We start from the raw sequence: 18,056 nt of genomic DNA, 5'->3' as shown, positions 1-18,056 counted from the left end.
GGTGTATCAACTGGGGGTGGGTCAGTGCTTGTCTAATGGGAGGAGGACACTTAAATACTTTCCATCAAAGACATAAAAATGGCTTTTCGGAATCTAGTGTTGACCCATAAATTTGCCCTATTTGAGACATAGTATCACAGGAAGCAACCTTGTTGTTATCACTTACATATTGCAATTATGCCGTTTTGCTCAGCATGGCGATGTTCACAATCACAACGACCAGGCAATGGCATTATAATGCAGGGTTAGATTTAGGGTTAAATAAAGTAAGTAAAATACCACAGTTTGAAGGAGGTGGGACTGCACTGCACACTGCAGCTTTCTACCTCATCAAATGAGTGGTGTGCCGTGTTGCTTTTTTTGTTTGTTTTTTGTTTAAAGACTTTAGATTAATGAATTGTTTGTGATTGTGAACACCATGGCTCTGGAAACGCCTATTGCAATGCATTGCGTAATCGCAGCAACATGTTAATGACAAGGCGTCCATATGTCATGTGACCAGCAGTTGACCAATCGCAGCGTAGTAGTTCTTAAACGAGTTGGCCAAACTTTCATTCTATACGGTGCTGATTCAACAGCGCCCCCTGCTATACTGGCTTTGCGTGTGTGGATCTTGGGTTTTCGTCATGTAAAACTGTTCGGCAGAATATCATTGCAAAAAGTCACGTGACTTTTATCCGTTGTTGTAGAATTGCTTTTTACATTCGCAAAACATTTTTTTACACTTGAAAGATTTTTTTAGTAATTGAAGATATGCTTCTATGTGTACGTAGATCACGTTTTTTATACGTAGATCACATTTTGTGTTTACGGGGTTTTGGCATGATTCTAACTCCATAACAGCAGGACTGTCACCTTTTGAAAATAATTCTCGCCGTGTAAGAGTTGAGCCAACTAATTGATGCATTGACTTCACCAACAGCTTCAAGTCATTAATCACCAGTAAGGTGTTTTGAGTTAACATGGATGCCTACATCCTTCCTACAAATTTTGACCTAGTGTAGTTGCCGTAGTTGGCAAACAAATATGGCCGACCTTCTGCATATGCGTTTTTCAGACTTTGAGGGTGAGAGTGTAATCGCATTTTCGCTTCTTCAACCATGCATGGTGGCATTTTTGCCGTAGAGACAAAATAACATGAAAATACCCCAGAAAATGAATGCATGTAAGTTAAGCGGCCTTAGCGAGGGGCAACGTAAGATGGCGACCAGTGGTGATGACGATTAAGCGGCATTGTTAGTTCATTCATCTATAAATCCGTGATCTTGACAAACGTCTTCTTTTGAAATAAATGCTTCCAGTGTCGCCAGCTGCTGGAGTCTTCATGACTGTTTCTGATCATTTAAAACAAACTCTAAAACATCGTCTCTCCCACACACCATTTAAATGTTACAAGGATGGACTTTCACCGCCGAAGAGTGACATTGCTCACGAAGAATATGTCACAGCGAATAAACCAATTTCATTACACAATTTGTTTTGAACCAGGCCGAACAGCGGTTAATGGTGGCCTGTCCAGACCCGCTTTCTTGAAAAAGTGGGTGTGGCTTTCCAGGCTAGGTTAGCACTTGTGCCTCACCCTTCTGGAGTTCTGGATTTGAATCTTGTCTCATAGTTTTAGGTTTATTTATACTCTGAATTGTCCAGTGGTATGGATGTGAATGTGAATGGGTGTTTGTCTACTGTATGTGTGCCCTGCAATTGGCTGGTGACCAGTCCAAGTTGTATCGCCAAAGCCGTCTGCAATAGGCGCCAGCTCAGCAATGACCTTTAAGGAAAAGCGCTATTTAAAATAAAATATAAATAAATAAAATAAATGAATGGAAAGTATGGGAAAGCATAACCACCAGTGTGAAAATAAAAAAAGTAAAATTACAGCTGAATAATTTGCTAAGATTTTAAGGCTTGTTCAAAAGAAGTAGATGTGTAGAATGATCCTAAGCTATTAAACAAATTGAATAGACCTGGATACCGTAATTCATTCTTGGGTGTTGTCAGAGATGTCTGTACTATTAACAATGTCACTCATCAGATAAAGTAAAGTGTTGAGAGAGTGCCAAAAACAAAGTCTGGAAGTGAATGCAAATAAAGTCATCTCTTGACAAGTGTTTGTAAGCTGTGCGCCATCCTACGAAAACAAACGTGAGAAAAGGTTATGAACGAAGTGCTGACCGCCGTAATACTCGCACAGTGTGATTGTGAGCGAGTGTTTGTGTATTTAGAGCCCACATGAGGTGAAAGCCAGAAGGGGCTGAGTCATGTCTTGCTCACTCTGAAAGGCAGATGGAGACGCAGGTGTGATGTTTTTTTGTTTCTTTCAAAATGTGTATGTCTATGAGTTGGAACATGCGTATGGCCTTAACATGCCAATTTCATGAGTCGGTCATGTGGCGCACATGCATGACATTTTTCCACACAGCTTGTGAAATATTTGTCACTCAGAGGAGAGGATGGAAGCTCGCATATGCCCTGATTTCCACTTGATTTGCTTTTTGTACAACTCCTTCATACTATACTACATTTTGCTTTATTTCCCATGTGACTGGTAATGGACTCTGTGATACCATTCAGGGCTAATGACATTTTTGTATGCATTGCAGAAAAGATCGCTACTGCTGCAATGTTTTTTTTTTGTTTTTTTGTTTGTTTTTTAACCTGACCTGACAGGGTGGAAATTAATATGGATGGAAATTGCTGAGATACAAAGAAAGTTTGCAATGTGATTGGACAAACATGCTTTCTACCATGTCCATCAAGCACATCTCTGGCTGACAAGCGGCCAGATGTTTCTTATTTTGTTTTGGAATGTTGTAATGACCAAAAAGTCTGGTTAATGTTTGGCAAATAGATTTTAACACTTAAGAAGACATTTTGGACCATTGACTTTTTAATTGCCTCTGTATAAGCATAGTAGTTTGATCTCTAGAGTGGCGTCAAACTTGAAATTAAGTAACCAAGTGAATGTTTTGTGAGCTGCCCACTTTAAAAAATTTATCTCTCAGCGACCCGTTCTGAACTGATATAATAAGTTACTCTGCCCATGACTTGCCAGCTTAGCTGGGTGAAGATCTACCATTTTCAAGTTACCGCCAGATGACGCTTTCAGAAAAAGGCTTTGCACGATCAGGATCTCTCTTTTTTTTTTTTTTTTCCTGCCAATTGACAATTAGCGAGTTGAAAAAACGATAATCAGTGACTGATTTGATCAAAAAAATGGAGCAATATATGTTTAACTCATTCAAACCCACGTTTTTAACACTTTGTCCTTCACTCCAAAAACGTGTTTACACGTTTTTTTTATTTTTTATTTTATTCTACGCAAGAGCATACAGAATGCTTTGATGCAGCTTCTGACATGAAGAGGTGGCCGAAAGCAATGGTAGTCATTTAATAAAATTAAAATAAATAAATAAATAAATAAATAAATAAATAAAACTAAAAATAAAAATAAAAAAACTGATGGCAGTAGAGTAAAAGAGCTCAGCCAGGGCCATGTTGCAACAAGCTCTTTTTGTCACTGTTTTCACCAGGAATGTGAATATTGACGAAGTTAGCTATATTCTATTGCTAATTGCCGCAAAACTGAAACAGATACAAAAAAAAAAAAAAAAAAAATATATATATATATATATATATATATATATATATATATATATATATATATATATATATATATATATTTGTTTTTTGTTTTGTTTTGTTTTTTCCCTGATGAAAGAAGAGCCTCTAATCTTTCTTTTGGTATAGGTTCCATGTTTTTATAGCAATAGAACACAATATTTTGTGGGCCTTGCGAAATCAGTCAAAATCCAGTAAACAACTGTGAGCGAAGGGGGTTGCTTCAGTGAAAATGGCTGGGAGTGAATTAGTTATACTACTTTATTTACTCTATGCCACATGTGTCAAGATCCGGTCCTCGAGGGCCAGAGTCCTGCATGTTTTCGAGGTATCTCTACTCCAACGCACCTGATTCAGTGATCAGGATAATTATCAGGCTCCTGCAGAGCTTGCTGATGAGCTTAAATATGAGTCAGCTATGTTGAAAGTGGGAAACCGAAAACCTGCAGGACTGCGGCCCTCGAGGGATGCAGTTTGACACCAATGCTCTATGTCTTTCAACCACCACCATTCATGTCATGTCAAGTCATGGAGGATAGGGACTGACCCTGCCCACGAATGGAAAACCCATATTTAATTTGCACTAACCATTTAAGACGATTTTTTTTCTTTTTTTCAGTATTTTTAGTTTAGGTTTTTTTTTGTTTTTGTTTTTTTTTTAAATTAAATACAAAGCAGCTTGTCGAGTAATTCTACAAGAACCTGAAGAAGTGACTGTGCAGTCCTGACAGTACTGGGGTTTTGATCTCTGCTTGTTATTGGTCTACAAATACGTCTTGACAGCTTCCTTTTCTTTGCTTTGGAACTATAAAAAAACACACCCAGGCTTTTAAGTATGCCACTGCCTTTCTGCATTTAAATCACTTCAAATTAAAAACTAAGTCTAATCTTTTTCTTTGAAGATGATTGCCCCGGGCTCTCAACCTATTTTATCATTTAAAAATGTGCGCATTTCTTAAATCATGGACACAGTTATGCAAATATTTGTGTGTGTTTTGGCACAAGGACTCAGGTTTGTTTGCTGACTGAGCTAACAACCGGGCAAGGTCTCCTCCCTTGCTTTGTGTGGCGGCACTACAATTTACCACCTTGTTTGATTTGTTTTTCCACCAGCTATGTCCACATCGTGTGTACTGTGTGTGAGTTGTGCGGAACTTCCAGTCTTGGTAGATAAATGGGGCACACGTTGTTATATGCTGCATTATTCTATTCACATCAATCACTATCACACCTCTTTTCCAATTGGTGTCATTTACACACTGAGCTCTGTCTGCCATGCAAGCACACACTGAGAGCCACGAAAAGCTCAACTTAATACCCAGACACAATCCTCACACACACATTTGGAATGCCCTCTCCAGCCATTGCCTGCAGTCGTCCGATACAGAGCTACTTGGCAGCCACTGAAGCTCACCAGAAACGGCACCATCGCCTCTCTGGGGCTGAATTACAGCCCACAAAAACCACACGAGTGATTCAACAACATATAAATCCCCACGGGCGCTCTGCTGCCACGGCCAAGCTTGAGAATGGATGGTCCAGGCGGGTTACACTGGGGGAAATCAGGTTCTCTCTATGCTATATAGTCAAGTGCTGCCAAGGACATCGTGACCCATTTTCACCTGCAAGTTGCTATTTTGTCACGAGAAATGAGAATCATTGAGTTAAATTCCACAAAGTGGGAAAAAATTAAACATACCATCTTTCCTCGAATAGTGGCCTCTACTCTAATTGTCATGTGCTGGAGGTTGGATCCCAAAGCGCAGACACAAATAAGATTTTAACTATTAATTCACATCAAGAGGCGTGGAGCAAACTTGACTAGACGAGAAACAGAGTTGTACAGAGGACAGTGGTAACAGCAGTAATAATCCGACAAAGACACACACTTCTCAGGAGGCTTATATAGACAAGGAATCGTGTGGTTAACAGGACTTACATGGAATTATCTGATTGGCTGTTGACCAGGTATAAAGGGATTAAAGATTCTTGACATCACATAGACCTTGACATCACATAACATCACATAGCCTAAAACCAATTGAAACCAGATGCTAGTTACATCATTTCAAAACAGACACTTGACCTCACGGTCATGAACCCAACTTAACAAGTCTGAAATCAAACTTAACCCTGGCGTGACACTAATAAATGCCACGGCTCAATTAGAAGGCCTGTGGGTGTACACCTAATAAATAACTGGCACACCTCAAATAAGTGCCTGAGGGTCAAAAATAATAACTGGAATTACATTTAAGATCATTTTCACATATTCAACTTGATTAATAACAATAATAATAATAATAATAATAATAATAATAATAATGATAAAAACATCCATTTCCAAACCGCTTATCCTCACAAGCCATATAAACTTGCTGCTGTAGAACATCACATTCCTCAGCGTGCACATATAGCAAAAAAAATTTTGTTAACCTAATAACATAATTGCCTGGGTTATTTAACATTAACATCAAATGCAATAAACAAGAAAATTACAGTCCAGCATCAATTCAACTTTTGCAGATGACCTGGATGACACACTGAATCTACACACACAAAGAAAAAGCACAAACTTTAGCAAGCACGTTGGTATTTTGTAGTTAACTAGTGCCAATAAGTTAAAAATTACTTATACTACTACACTTTTAGGCTAATATTGCAGTATTTTTTGTTATTAAATACCATATTATTTTATGATGTGTTGTTTTAAAAGAACATATTAAATATTTAATGACAATATCACAATTAGATCATCACACCTTCTCATAAACACCTTTTACTTCCTTCTGTATTTATGCAAAGTGTAGATAAAGTGTCAATCAATGCCCTGTCATCCAAATCCTAAACTTAATTGATGAGATTTTGCAGGTAAACATATGAACATGTTAAAATGACAATCTGGATGAGCACTGGTGTGATGCATGCTTCTGTCCCTGCGTATGCATAACAGGTTTCACTCAAATTGGATTCCATTGACGGTGTCATCTTTTTTTAGATTGACAAAAAAAAATTGCCAGTAAACAAACATACACAACCACAACAGCCTTCTTGGTGAAAATCATTCCTGTTTCCAGTGGTTTACGCACACATCCAGTATGTAATGAGTACAGTGAGTGACAACATACCGGATTGTCCGGCCTGAGTCTCTTCGAAGGTGGCCCTCCATCTTCTGGGTGAAGCATATAAAACAGACGCACCTTGTTGGCGTGTTTCTTGCTCTAGGAGTGACATACACAAAAAGAGACAGGAAGTAAGTGTCAAGTAATTTATATCCTGGAAGACCACTGTATGTTTTAGTGCAGACAGGGTCTCCACATGTTGTTGTTGTTGTGAGCCCCTATGTAACAATAGTAATCAATTCATCTTGCCTTTTTGATCAAATAATTGATCATAAATATTTTCAGTCATATTTTAGCCCGGCTGTGACATTTTTGGATTGTTGCTGGTGGTAAGAAATGTCTTACCTTGTATCTTTCATTCGCCTTTATAATGAGTCTGAACTATTCCAAGCAGAAACGCATCACCTGAGGCGATATTCAAAATGACAGTGAGCTGTCCTTGAAGCTGCTCACTGTCACTTTAATGCGGCACAATGGAAATCAACGGAAAAGTGCTGCGGGCGAAGAAAATCAAATGATAGCATGTTTTTGTCTGCTAGGTTTACACAGCTATCTCCCGCTATTTGTAGGATTCTATTATAGTATGACCTCTGATAACCTCGGCCATATGCTGTAATATGATGTAGCTGTGTTAAGATGCGTTCTTGCCATGCGAATCAGAAGTGAAAGGATAAGTTAGATATTACGTGACAAAATCAAATATTACCGTATTTTTCGGATTATAAGTCGCAGTTTTTTTTCATAGTTTGGCCGGGGGTGCGACTTATACTCTGGTGCGACTTATGTGTGAAATTAACACATTATTATATCAGTTCACATTATTTTCGCACTAAACCGCAAGAGGGCGCTCTAGGCCTGTGTTGATGAGTTCAACATTGCCGGTAGAAGAGCATCGTCTACCTCCCGAGTTGGGGGAGTTGTTTAAAAGTGACACCGAGGATGAAGATTTCATTGGATTTAGTGATTTGGAGTGAAACTGATAGTTTGGTAAACTTGTTAGCATGTTCTTTATGCTAGAGTTATATGAATTACTTGTAGTGATGGGAACATAATTCACCCACGGAACGTTGGGACGAAGGGAGAGTTCCGGGTGGGAAGGTTTTGTTATGTGGAAAAGGGGAGTTAGCCTGTTAGCTTCTAGCTGAGTGGGGAGTTGCTGTTAAGACCTCAGAAGCTGATGTCAATAAAATGCCAGCCTTTGGCTACGTGCTTCAACACTCCGCCTGCGACTCCCGTCACTGCTCGCTACAAACTATTAATATGTTACGTCGTTACTGACATTACCAGGCATGTCAGTCATGTAACGTTAGTATACCGTACACTTATTCAGCCTGTTGTTCTCTCTTTTATTTTTATTTTAAATTGCCTTTCAAGATGACATGTATGTTTTTGGTGTTGGATTTTACCAAATAAATTTCCCCCAAAAATGCGACATATACTCCAGTGCGACTTATATGTTTTTTTCCTTCTTAATTATGCATTTTTTGGCTGGTTCGATTTATAATCCAGAGCGACGTATAATCTGAAAAATACGGTAATATTGTGATACTCTATATTGTATCTTTTTGTTATCGGGTTGCATGTTTTTTCTTTCTACCTTTCTTATAGTAATGGCACAATTACTGTCTTATGATATTACCTGTATTGTAAAAAAAATATGCAATAATATATCATGATTTAAGAAAGATGTTTAGTTGAAATTTTGTTCAATCATTATTAATAATATAGTATCTTAATGTTTGTAATTCTCGCTCGGGGTGGCACAGTTTACACTGAAACAGTTGGGTCAAAAATAACCTATGGGTCAAAAATGGACCGATCCTCTACTTGGGTCAATTTGACCCAACTTTGAGTCAAGAAATGGTCATTCAGTGTAAAACATCTACATATTGGTCAGATCCTTTACTTGGGTCAAAAAATTGGGTCATTTTGTATAAAACTACCCAAAAAGTTGGGTCAAACTGACCCATGAAGTGGATCGCTCCAGTTTTGATCCATAATTGTTACATTTGACCCAACTGTCTAAAAAACACTCTTTAAACTTTTTAGAGTGTAGTGCATTATACACCAACATCAGATAAACAGTCATGAGGGGAAAAACTGATTAGATTCCTTGTTTTCTTCTATTTCTTGTTCCTTTTAATGCCTAGATGTATCATACGCCTAACAGAAAACATTGAAAGAGAGACTCATTTAAATCAATACACTCCTATTTTAATGTGTAAAGTAATGGCAAAAACAGAGCCATAATTCCATTTGGGGTAATGATTTAGGATTTTTAGATAAGCGTTAAAACAAGGAAGCACAGCATATAAAGCGAGTGAATGGCCGACTTTGACAAGGCATTGTACTTGCTGCCCCACTGCATCGATTGGATCCTCAACAACCATCCTTGGGATAGTAAACCCCCACCTTCCCCAATATCTCTCATGGCCATCCACGGCTTGTCAGACTACTTTAATACATTTTGTGACTTGAGTGTGCGGTTGTGCGTTTCCAAGCAGCCTTGTGTTGGTATATAAACGGTCGTGCAGTTGATGGCTTCGGGATGGTTGCTAAAAGCGAGACATGGTTACGGCGCGCTGACCCTCAAAACCGTCACTGTTAATGGATCAGGCTTGTCTCGCTTTCTTTCACTGCTGGCCAAAATCAAGTTAGGTCAACAGTGCGAAGGACACAGGGACGGATGGGTAAAAATATCTTCGCTCGGTGCTACTGGACAGCAACTGAGGGAAGTGCAAGCTTGATTTGATTTACTGTAGAAAATAAATAGAAGCAGCATTGTCAATTTCAGTAAAAGCAAGGACCTAACGTAAAGATTGGAATGGTTTGGGCTCACTATAAAGAAATAACGTAATTTATGTTTTTGCCTTACTAGAGGATATTTGGAAGTACCTGCTCAGGATAAAAAAAAAATATTTTTAGGGAAATACTGGCTGGCTTGTAACTCTCGTTGGATAGGTTGGTTCTTGGGCTTTTGTACTTTTGACATTTTTGGGCTCAAGAACTTGTTTATCTTCTTGGCCCACCAAATGTTCCATTCATAATCATCAGAAATTGCAATTTAGCTCCAGTTTTTTACAGCATGCAATTTTTAACAGCAAAACTGTTCCGAAGCATTTGGAAGTTGACCAATCAGTGGTATCTAAAGGATAAATGAAGTCATGGACTGCTCGACAGAGAACCATTCATCCCATTTGGAAGGCAAAGTTCAGCACACAAGCCTTCACCAAGAAGAATACCAATGTTGTGTGTTGTGATGTATAAAATACTCGGCAACATTTTCTGATTGTCAAATGAGAAACTTTTCACCCTGCTTTCTTGCCATGCCAGCATTTTCCATTCACACAGAAATTGTTACAGTGCTGAAATGACCCCTGAAGCGAGAATATTGCCGGCTTTATTTTGTCCCTCCCATTCAGTCTCACAGTCATTCTCACAGGATAGCAAAATGGGAGAAGCCGGCTTTGACGAGCAGTGTGAAAGAGGCGTTTGTCTTCACATTCATTGGGAAGATTACATCAGTCACCTTATTTACATTTACTGACCAAACTCCCTCCTCTACACACCATGCCTTGGAAATGCAAGGTTTACCATTCAAAATGTTGAGACAAGAATTGACTGACACTTTTAACCCTTCCTTTGGAGCAAGATGTGAAGTAGATTTTTGAAAACCAGTCGACTATCCAGATTCATGAGGACAACTCAAGACGCGACGCACAAGTAAGAGAAAAGACCAAGCTGCACTTTTTCTGTCAAGTTCACACCCTCGTGTAATTCAGAGAATCTTGGGTGCTCCACTCCAGGAAGGTACAGGATTTAATTTGGACGGTCAAACGTGAAGGTCACATCTGTCCGATTTCCATGACCGTAGTAACTCACCGACGCCTGCAGGGAATTTAATTACGTCCGGCACAAATGTTGACCTCGCTCAAGGAAAAACTGTTTTGAACTTGCAGAGGCCGGGTCACTGTAACCATGTTTGTAGCATTTGCTAGCAAACTGTTGGAGGCAATCCACTAAGTCGATTTTGTATGTGATCTGATGAGGATGAGTGGTACATAGGATGGAGGGATATCATTTGAATTTTGTGTTAAATAAGAACATATAAAGTAGGGATGGGTGCCCACCAATACCAGGCCTTATTTCATTGTTTCGGCACACACGACAGCAGCCGATACCTATATCGGCCATCCACTTGTGGCCATTTTACGATCAGGAACTACAAATTATAAGAATAGAAAATTACAGTTAACTCAATGCAATTTTTACTCATTCAGTGCCGTTGACGGTTATTGACGTCAAAGATCCATTTTAACTGCTATTAATCTTATAAAGGGATATACAGTTATTTTATTTAAAATTATGTCACTTATTTCAGGAATTTTTATGCATCAAATGTGCTGTATCTGTATTAGGGGGTGCAGCTGCCTTCATGGTACTTGGGCTTCAAATGCCTACATGTGTAGCAGTAAACTGCACAAATCTGCAGTTGAAAGGCTGTAGATGAACATTTCACCTGTAAGTATGATTGAAATTGAGAGAAACTGAGAGATGAAAAAAAAAATATTTTTTTTGAGATGAAAAAAAAAGAGTGTACATACCGTCCACTTGTTATATACGTATAGTGCCCATGCCCTTTTTTAAGTCCATACGAGCCGTCTACGTCTAATCTGCTGTATTTGTTTTAAAAGGCAGCAACTTTTAAAAAAATAATTTTTAATTATGGTTGTAAAAAGTATACATTTTCAAAGAATGCTGATGTGATTTTATTTTAATCTCTATAAGAATAACCGTAACCCCACGTTTTTTTATCTGACTGTAATCGTACACCAAAATCTGAAACCGTTGCACCCCTAATTTGTAGTCAGTGACTACTCCAGAGTTGAATACTCAACATGGTATCGATCTAGAAAAAAAAAGTTGTCGACCATCTCTATTTGAAAGTTAAGAAACCTGCATTTGTTTTACAGTGACAGTAACTCAAAATAGTCAAACACAATCCAGAGTACCTTCAAATGACCGCTATGAACGCAAACTTGACATCTTCAAGTAACTTCTGGATTTGGGTTGATCAATTGCAATGAATTTTATGTACACATGTCAAGGTTGTGAGTGTGTGTTTGTTCATCTAATTAGCGTAGTTGGTACACACTGGAGCATGTGAACACACGTAGCAGTCCTCGCTCGCTCTCTCCAGATAAGTGCTTGTCCTGATTAGTTTCCTTATTAATCCCAATTGTGCCTTGTAATCAAGAAAGACCCCGTTGCATGAATGTTGTGTGTGCATGTGTGCATGTACACTTTGTAAATATAGGACAGGGCTGATTATTTAATGGCTATTCATTAAATTACTCTTAGGGAGTATGCAGAGAGCTAGAGCACATTAAAACAAATAGTGTCTGTGAGTATGTGCTTGTTTGTGTGCGATCCCCAACCATTACCATGCTGCATTAAGTCTATGGATAATGGATGAGGAATGTTTGTCTGTACAAATAAGCCAAGTACGAAGACCACAGCGCAGGAATCTGCTTGCCAAAGCAACATTTTTTTATATTTATTTTTTTTATGCGTGCAATTCCTTTGTGTTCACTCAGCTTGCAAATGAGTCGTGCAGGGGAAAAAAAGCCAGCAAAAAAAAATAAAAAAAAAGATATACGGAGACAGACTTACCTCATAATGTGCCGTGCGCTGGGACTCAGAGATGAGTTGGGCATTGCAGATGTTGCAATAACTCTCTGTGAACAAGCCTCCGTCCACCATGCCTGCAGACTTCATCTTCATCGGAGACTACATGCAAAAGCAGCAATAACAAATATTTACAATTGTGAGGAATGTCAGCGTGTGTTTGAAGTACAAAATAATGAACGTTGATTCAGGAATATTTAGACTCAGAATGGCAGATCTACCATGACACTGTGGATTATTTCAGCTTCAGTCTGAGGAACAATGGCATCAAGCTCGGACTTGTGGTGGCACACTATTTAGAGAGGAAATTTTCAATCATCATTTTGTGAATCATAAATTTATAGTCTACATCATAAATGAAAGTGGCATTAAGATATACTGAGTCACGTTTGTATTTACGAGTACAGTAATGGCTTGCTGAGTGTTATCTAAGTAAATCGTATTTCCTCATACAGCGGACGGGCGAGTTTATTTACACAACTGCAGATTGAGGGACATGTCACATCAAAGGAGTCCTTATCTATATTAAACAATATTATACATAGATTTCCATATTTGTCAATATGATACTGCACTTTATATCAAATGAATCTCGGAAGTTATAACAAAAGGTCTCCACACATGGTTACTTGAGGGAGCTTGTCTAATTCTTGTCCTCAAGCGATCGAGTCCTGCAGGTTGGAGATGTTTCCATCCTCAAACACACCTGATACTAAAGACTAGGAGTGCTATCAGGCTTCTGCAGAACTTCCTGATGAGCTGATTATATAACTTTTACTGGACTCCAGCCCTCGAAGACCAGTATTGGGGAAGCCTTGTTTACATTTCGGTTTGTGCCTCTGTCGTCTGTATTCAATTTTCCTATTTATAGCCTGTACTATAATTTTCCAAGGCAATGCCCACAATATCAAAAGGGACAGTGTGTATAATATTTTTGATTTATTGTACATTGGTAATCGAAAATCATATTATATAAGTTGCACCGTGCCCTATAGGAGGCTGACATGTTTCGCTGCCATCTTTCTGCTACGGACACCCGAATGACAAGAACCTCACAAACAGTAATTGGTGGTAGGCTTGTCACACCGTAGTGTGCGTACTACAAAATGCACGTACTTCGAACTTAGGTGGTTGCATTCTATTAGTTCACCACTAGATGGCAATACATTCTACATACTGTCTCTAACTAAAAACAGTCTATGCTACTTGAAATAAATGACTTGTTTACAATAACGTACTAAGCTAACTTGATTTAGTCTCACAGTTTTACAAAATATACGCACCATTTGCAATTTGCTTAGAAACAAGCCAGTTAATCCACCAAGACCCGAGAAGCCCAATGGAATCTGTCATTGTGGATTCTTAACAACCCAAAATTGTCTCATTGCTTTCATACCGTGGTCGAAAAATGTTTTACAAAATATACGCACCATTTGCAATTTGCTTAGAAACAAGCCAGTTAATCCACCAAGACCCGAGAAGCCCAATGAAATCTGTCATTGTGGATTCTTAACAACCCAAAATTGTCTCATTGCTTTCGTACCGTGGTCGAAAAAATGTTTTAATGATGTACTCGGAGCTCCCGTCTTAAATTTTCTATTCTCTTCATTATGTTTGCCCTGCAGTGCAGTGCTCGGACAAGGTTACGGAGAGTAACGGGTCTTGAGGGAATGATCCGGGAACAGCAACTGCTAAAGTGGATTAGATCTTTGCCCCAAGGAAGATCTAGATGCAAGGTGTTTGCAGGGGCAAAAATGGTACACGGCAAGAAATACAGGGATGCTTCAGAGGTCACCTTCACCTAGGGTGAAATAACACCGCCATTACCCTGAAAAGATTGACAATCGCAGTGTCAGTTATGGTGTTCCATTAAATTGGCTCGCTAGTGACAGGAAGTAGAATTCTTTATCTCACGTCGAGTATGTAATTGCTTCCTGCCACACACCCAAACACGTATATGGAGGCTTTTAATTACGCCTCTATATGCTCCCCATGTGTTTAGTGCACCTTGTACCTTTCAATTAACTGCACACATGCTGTATAGACATTCAATTATCTTGCTCAACCCACAAGACCTTCAAACCTCAACATTAAATAGACATGTAGGTGCTTTTCATCCTCAGCTGAGTGCAGAATACAAAATCAATTATTTTGAAAAATTCTCATTTGAAATGATTGTGAGTCTTGTCTACACTGTCAGACTTTTAAACTAATACGATATATGAATTGTTTGGGTTTTTTTTTGTTTTTTTGTTGTTGCTGGTAACATTTCCTGTTACCACTAAGTGGCGCTGTGGCTCATGAAATAAATAGACATATGAACCTCTTCAGTGGGGAACCTTCATCCTGCACAATATCTTCATTTGTTGTTTGGGTTTTGTGAATCATCAAAACCAACAAAAAGTCAAAATCTTCAAAATTAGGTTGTCTAGTAGATGAGGTTCAGGTTTGGTAGCTATCCATACAACAAAGCTTATACGGTTTCTAGGAATTATGCAATTTAAATGCTGGCTTCTTGAGACTTTTTGGTCAATCTCCTCATGATCGCAATGCCTACTGAATTTTTAATGTTGCTAAGTGAAATTGGCTCGACGGTTGAGTTGTTTCATGGATCCCTACCAAGCCAATTTGTGCAGTAGTCTATACATAATGGACAATCATAAGGTACAGTTTCCAAAAGCACAAAACTAAGTCTTCATAGACGATCAGCCCCTTTTTACAGGTAAAATTAACATATATTCACAACATTATACATAAGCACAAATGCATGCGATGTAGCTTCTCAACAACTAGTTTGAGATCAGCCACTAAACCGTTGCCAATTAAAAGATGGAGTGACAGCAAGAATAGCCTTATCTGCTTAATATCTCCATTACTTGTGAATATCACAAGCGGGACGTGAGCGGCAGCCTAATTAATAGAGGCGATCTGTTGGTGGGATTTGCGGAAATGCATGCCCAACAAAGCGTAAAGATAGAAAGACAGATAGCGAAGGAATTAATGAAAGTGGGAAAGAGATTGTGGTGAGGGAAATGATAGGAGAGGAGATGTAGGCTGCTTGTGATATCTTCATGTTAGGAATTTAAAGGCACTCAATTCCCAGAGGAACATATTATGTCGTGGAAAATCTCATTTTATTGTGACATTATGATCAATTTTGTAAGCGGCATGAACCAAAAACTGAGCATGTTGTCGCCTTAGCATAAGCGGGCTGTTCAGTCAGATCAAGCAGAGAGTAAATCTTCAATCTCATCTTTTAGATCCTTTCGCGGCATCATTTGCATTTCGTTTTCGCTCAAATGCATTTAACGAGGGCAGCACAAGCTGTGGACTTAGTGAACCCATTTTCTCAGTCAGGCTCTGGTGCAGGGTCCAATTTGAGCTCAAAATGACTTTTAATACTTTTGCTTTCTTTCTTTGAAGTAGCTGAGGTTCAGTTGAACATGGGTGTCAGCTGGGGAAAATAGTTACACTGGAATTAATGTAGAAAAGTTCAGCGAGTTAAAAACCTCAACAAATCTCATGTGATTTCCGCAAATCTCAAGAGACTTCTGTCCATGTTTATCTTCCTGGATGCTCCCAGAAATATTAGTTACGTCCAGTCTGCCTAAATTCTTGCCGCTTCTCCATAATCTTTTTTTTGTTTTGTTTTGTTTTGTTTCTTTTAAGATGAAGTTTCACTATACAGTTATACTATTATACATTATACAGAAGTTTCTAATATACAAGTAACATTATTTGATATACAAAAATGCCCCTTTAGTTGTGTAAATAAACCTGGCCCCAAGCGTCGTACTGTATTTACGTTAGAACTTGAAACTGAGAATACATGAGTTTAATTAAGGACACGAGATGGACATGATAAACCATCATTAGAAAAAAATAGCCCTAAACTCTAATTAGACACAGCGCAGAGGGAAAAAATAAAAAAAACGAGGATTAGCATGCTAGCCAGATCGAGGCGCCTGAAGACAGTCAACCTTAAGCGGATTCTCTTTTTAAGACCATATCAAGTATTTAACATGAATGTGAACTCTGAGCCTCCTCACTGAAATCTCACTGCCTCTGGCCCATTATTCATTAAAAAGCTGTCACCGCATTTCGAGGTGGCTTTTATATCTCTCTAATAACCGCTCAGGTATTTTTCCACCACCTGAGCTTGGAAGATCCATTTTGATATTTAACATTCCTTGTACTCAGATAGCGCCGTTCAAAATGAACACCTCTTGTTCAGCGAGATATCTAAATTTTTAACGCAGAAGGAGGCAGGATTAGCATAAATACTGTATAGTCAGCGTTCTTATAATGTCGGTCAAATCTTTTTGAAAACAATGAACATGAAGGACACTGTTTCCTATCAAATGCCATTTAAGTTTTAATAGACTTTAGAGGGTCATACTAATCCTAACACTAAACCTACTAATCCTAGCCTCAAGCATAAACCTAAACTCTAACCCCATACCTCATAACGCTAACCATAACTTTGACATAAAACCCTCACAATAACAATCTATCCCTATCCATTACCAGCACCTAAACCAGAGGTGTCACTCATTTTAATTCAAGGGCCACTTTTACCAAAATTTGACCTCAAGTGGGTCGAAATAGTAAATCCTAACTCTTATCTTAATCCGTGGTCTTTCTGTAGCGGTTGCCCTGGGCTTGTATTTGTTTTTAGAATTTCATGGTGGGACAGCTCTGCAGAAGGAACACAGCAGGTGATTGCAGTACTTTCTGCCAAGTCCATCAAGGTTAAAGCTGCTGTGAACTTCACTGCAACACCCTGTTGTCTGTCTTTCACATTTTCACTCATAGCTCTTTTGTTTGAAATAGAGCTGCTTTTTTTGAACGTCAAAAAATAAATCCAGAATATGAAATATTGACCTCAGCCTGTGACCTGTTTAATGGCTCAGTCACGAGACTAACAAGCTTGATAATATGAAACCTCATACATTGCAAAGCACTTGGCAGTGCCACTTTGAAGGTTGACATCACAAGCAGCTCACTTTCTTGCTACCCCTCCAAATACGTTTGCACCAAGATCAACAAGCCCTCCTCCCTTTTGCACAGAAGCAATCAAAGGTTCCAGGCTGAGTCTGGTAATAAAAAAAGGAAAGTCTTCAAAGGAATCCAAAAGCTAATTCATCGCATTTGCACTGCAGCGAGTCGCTTTGTGCTAAATACAGCAAACTAATGCAAATACAGCCCAGTATAAACAGAACTCTGCATTATAGGAATACAATGTAGAAGCTGAAATAGCTGACACAGACGCAATATTAGGATTCTGGTGCTTGTTCCAACCCTCATTTCATGACGAAAACACTTTTACTCATAGGTGTTTTGAACTTGTGCTGATTTTATTTTTTGTTTTTTTTGTGGCAGTCAGGGTAATCTCAACTCAAAATCAGAGCGAAAATTGAGAGCTAGCATCAAGACACAATCAAGATGACAAGATTTAACATTTCCTGAACTTTATCAGTATGTAGGCTATTTGTCCACTGTGTTGACTTACATTTCTGTTTAAGTCCACGTAATGTCCAAGCTAAACAAAATCAAATCAAATACTTTATAAAGCAAATGTATGTCTATGTTTCCTGTAATATATCTGTTATGCTGTAATGCAAAACA

At 38.7% G+C, this 18,056-nt stretch overlaps 1 protein-coding gene across 2 annotated transcripts in view; it reads right to left on the bottom strand.

Annotated features, from left to right (window-relative positions):
- The window catches only part of LOC144001476 (zinc finger matrin-type protein 4), a 77,610-nt gene that overhangs the window by 45,894 nt on the left and 13,660 nt on the right, over positions 1–18,056 (bottom strand). For both annotated transcript variants that reach the window (XM_077495817.1, XM_077495818.1), the window contains exons 2-3: positions 12,414–12,530; positions 6,747–6,839 (exon numbers count right to left, since the gene is read on the bottom strand). In XM_077495817.1, the coding sequence (XP_077351943.1) occupies positions 6,747–6,839; positions 12,414–12,530 (210 nt within the window). The remainder of the gene's footprint in view (positions 1–6,746; positions 6,840–12,413; positions 12,531–18,056) is intronic.

This window comes from Festucalex cinctus, chromosome 14 (genome assembly GCF_051991245.1).
Source record: "Festucalex cinctus isolate MCC-2025b chromosome 14, RoL_Fcin_1.0, whole genome shotgun sequence".
In the NCBI taxonomy this organism is placed as follows: Eukaryota; Metazoa; Chordata; class Actinopteri; order Syngnathiformes; family Syngnathidae; genus Festucalex; species Festucalex cinctus.
Note: the sequence above shows the minus strand (reverse complement) of the source record. Positions and strands in the feature narration are given on the sequence as shown.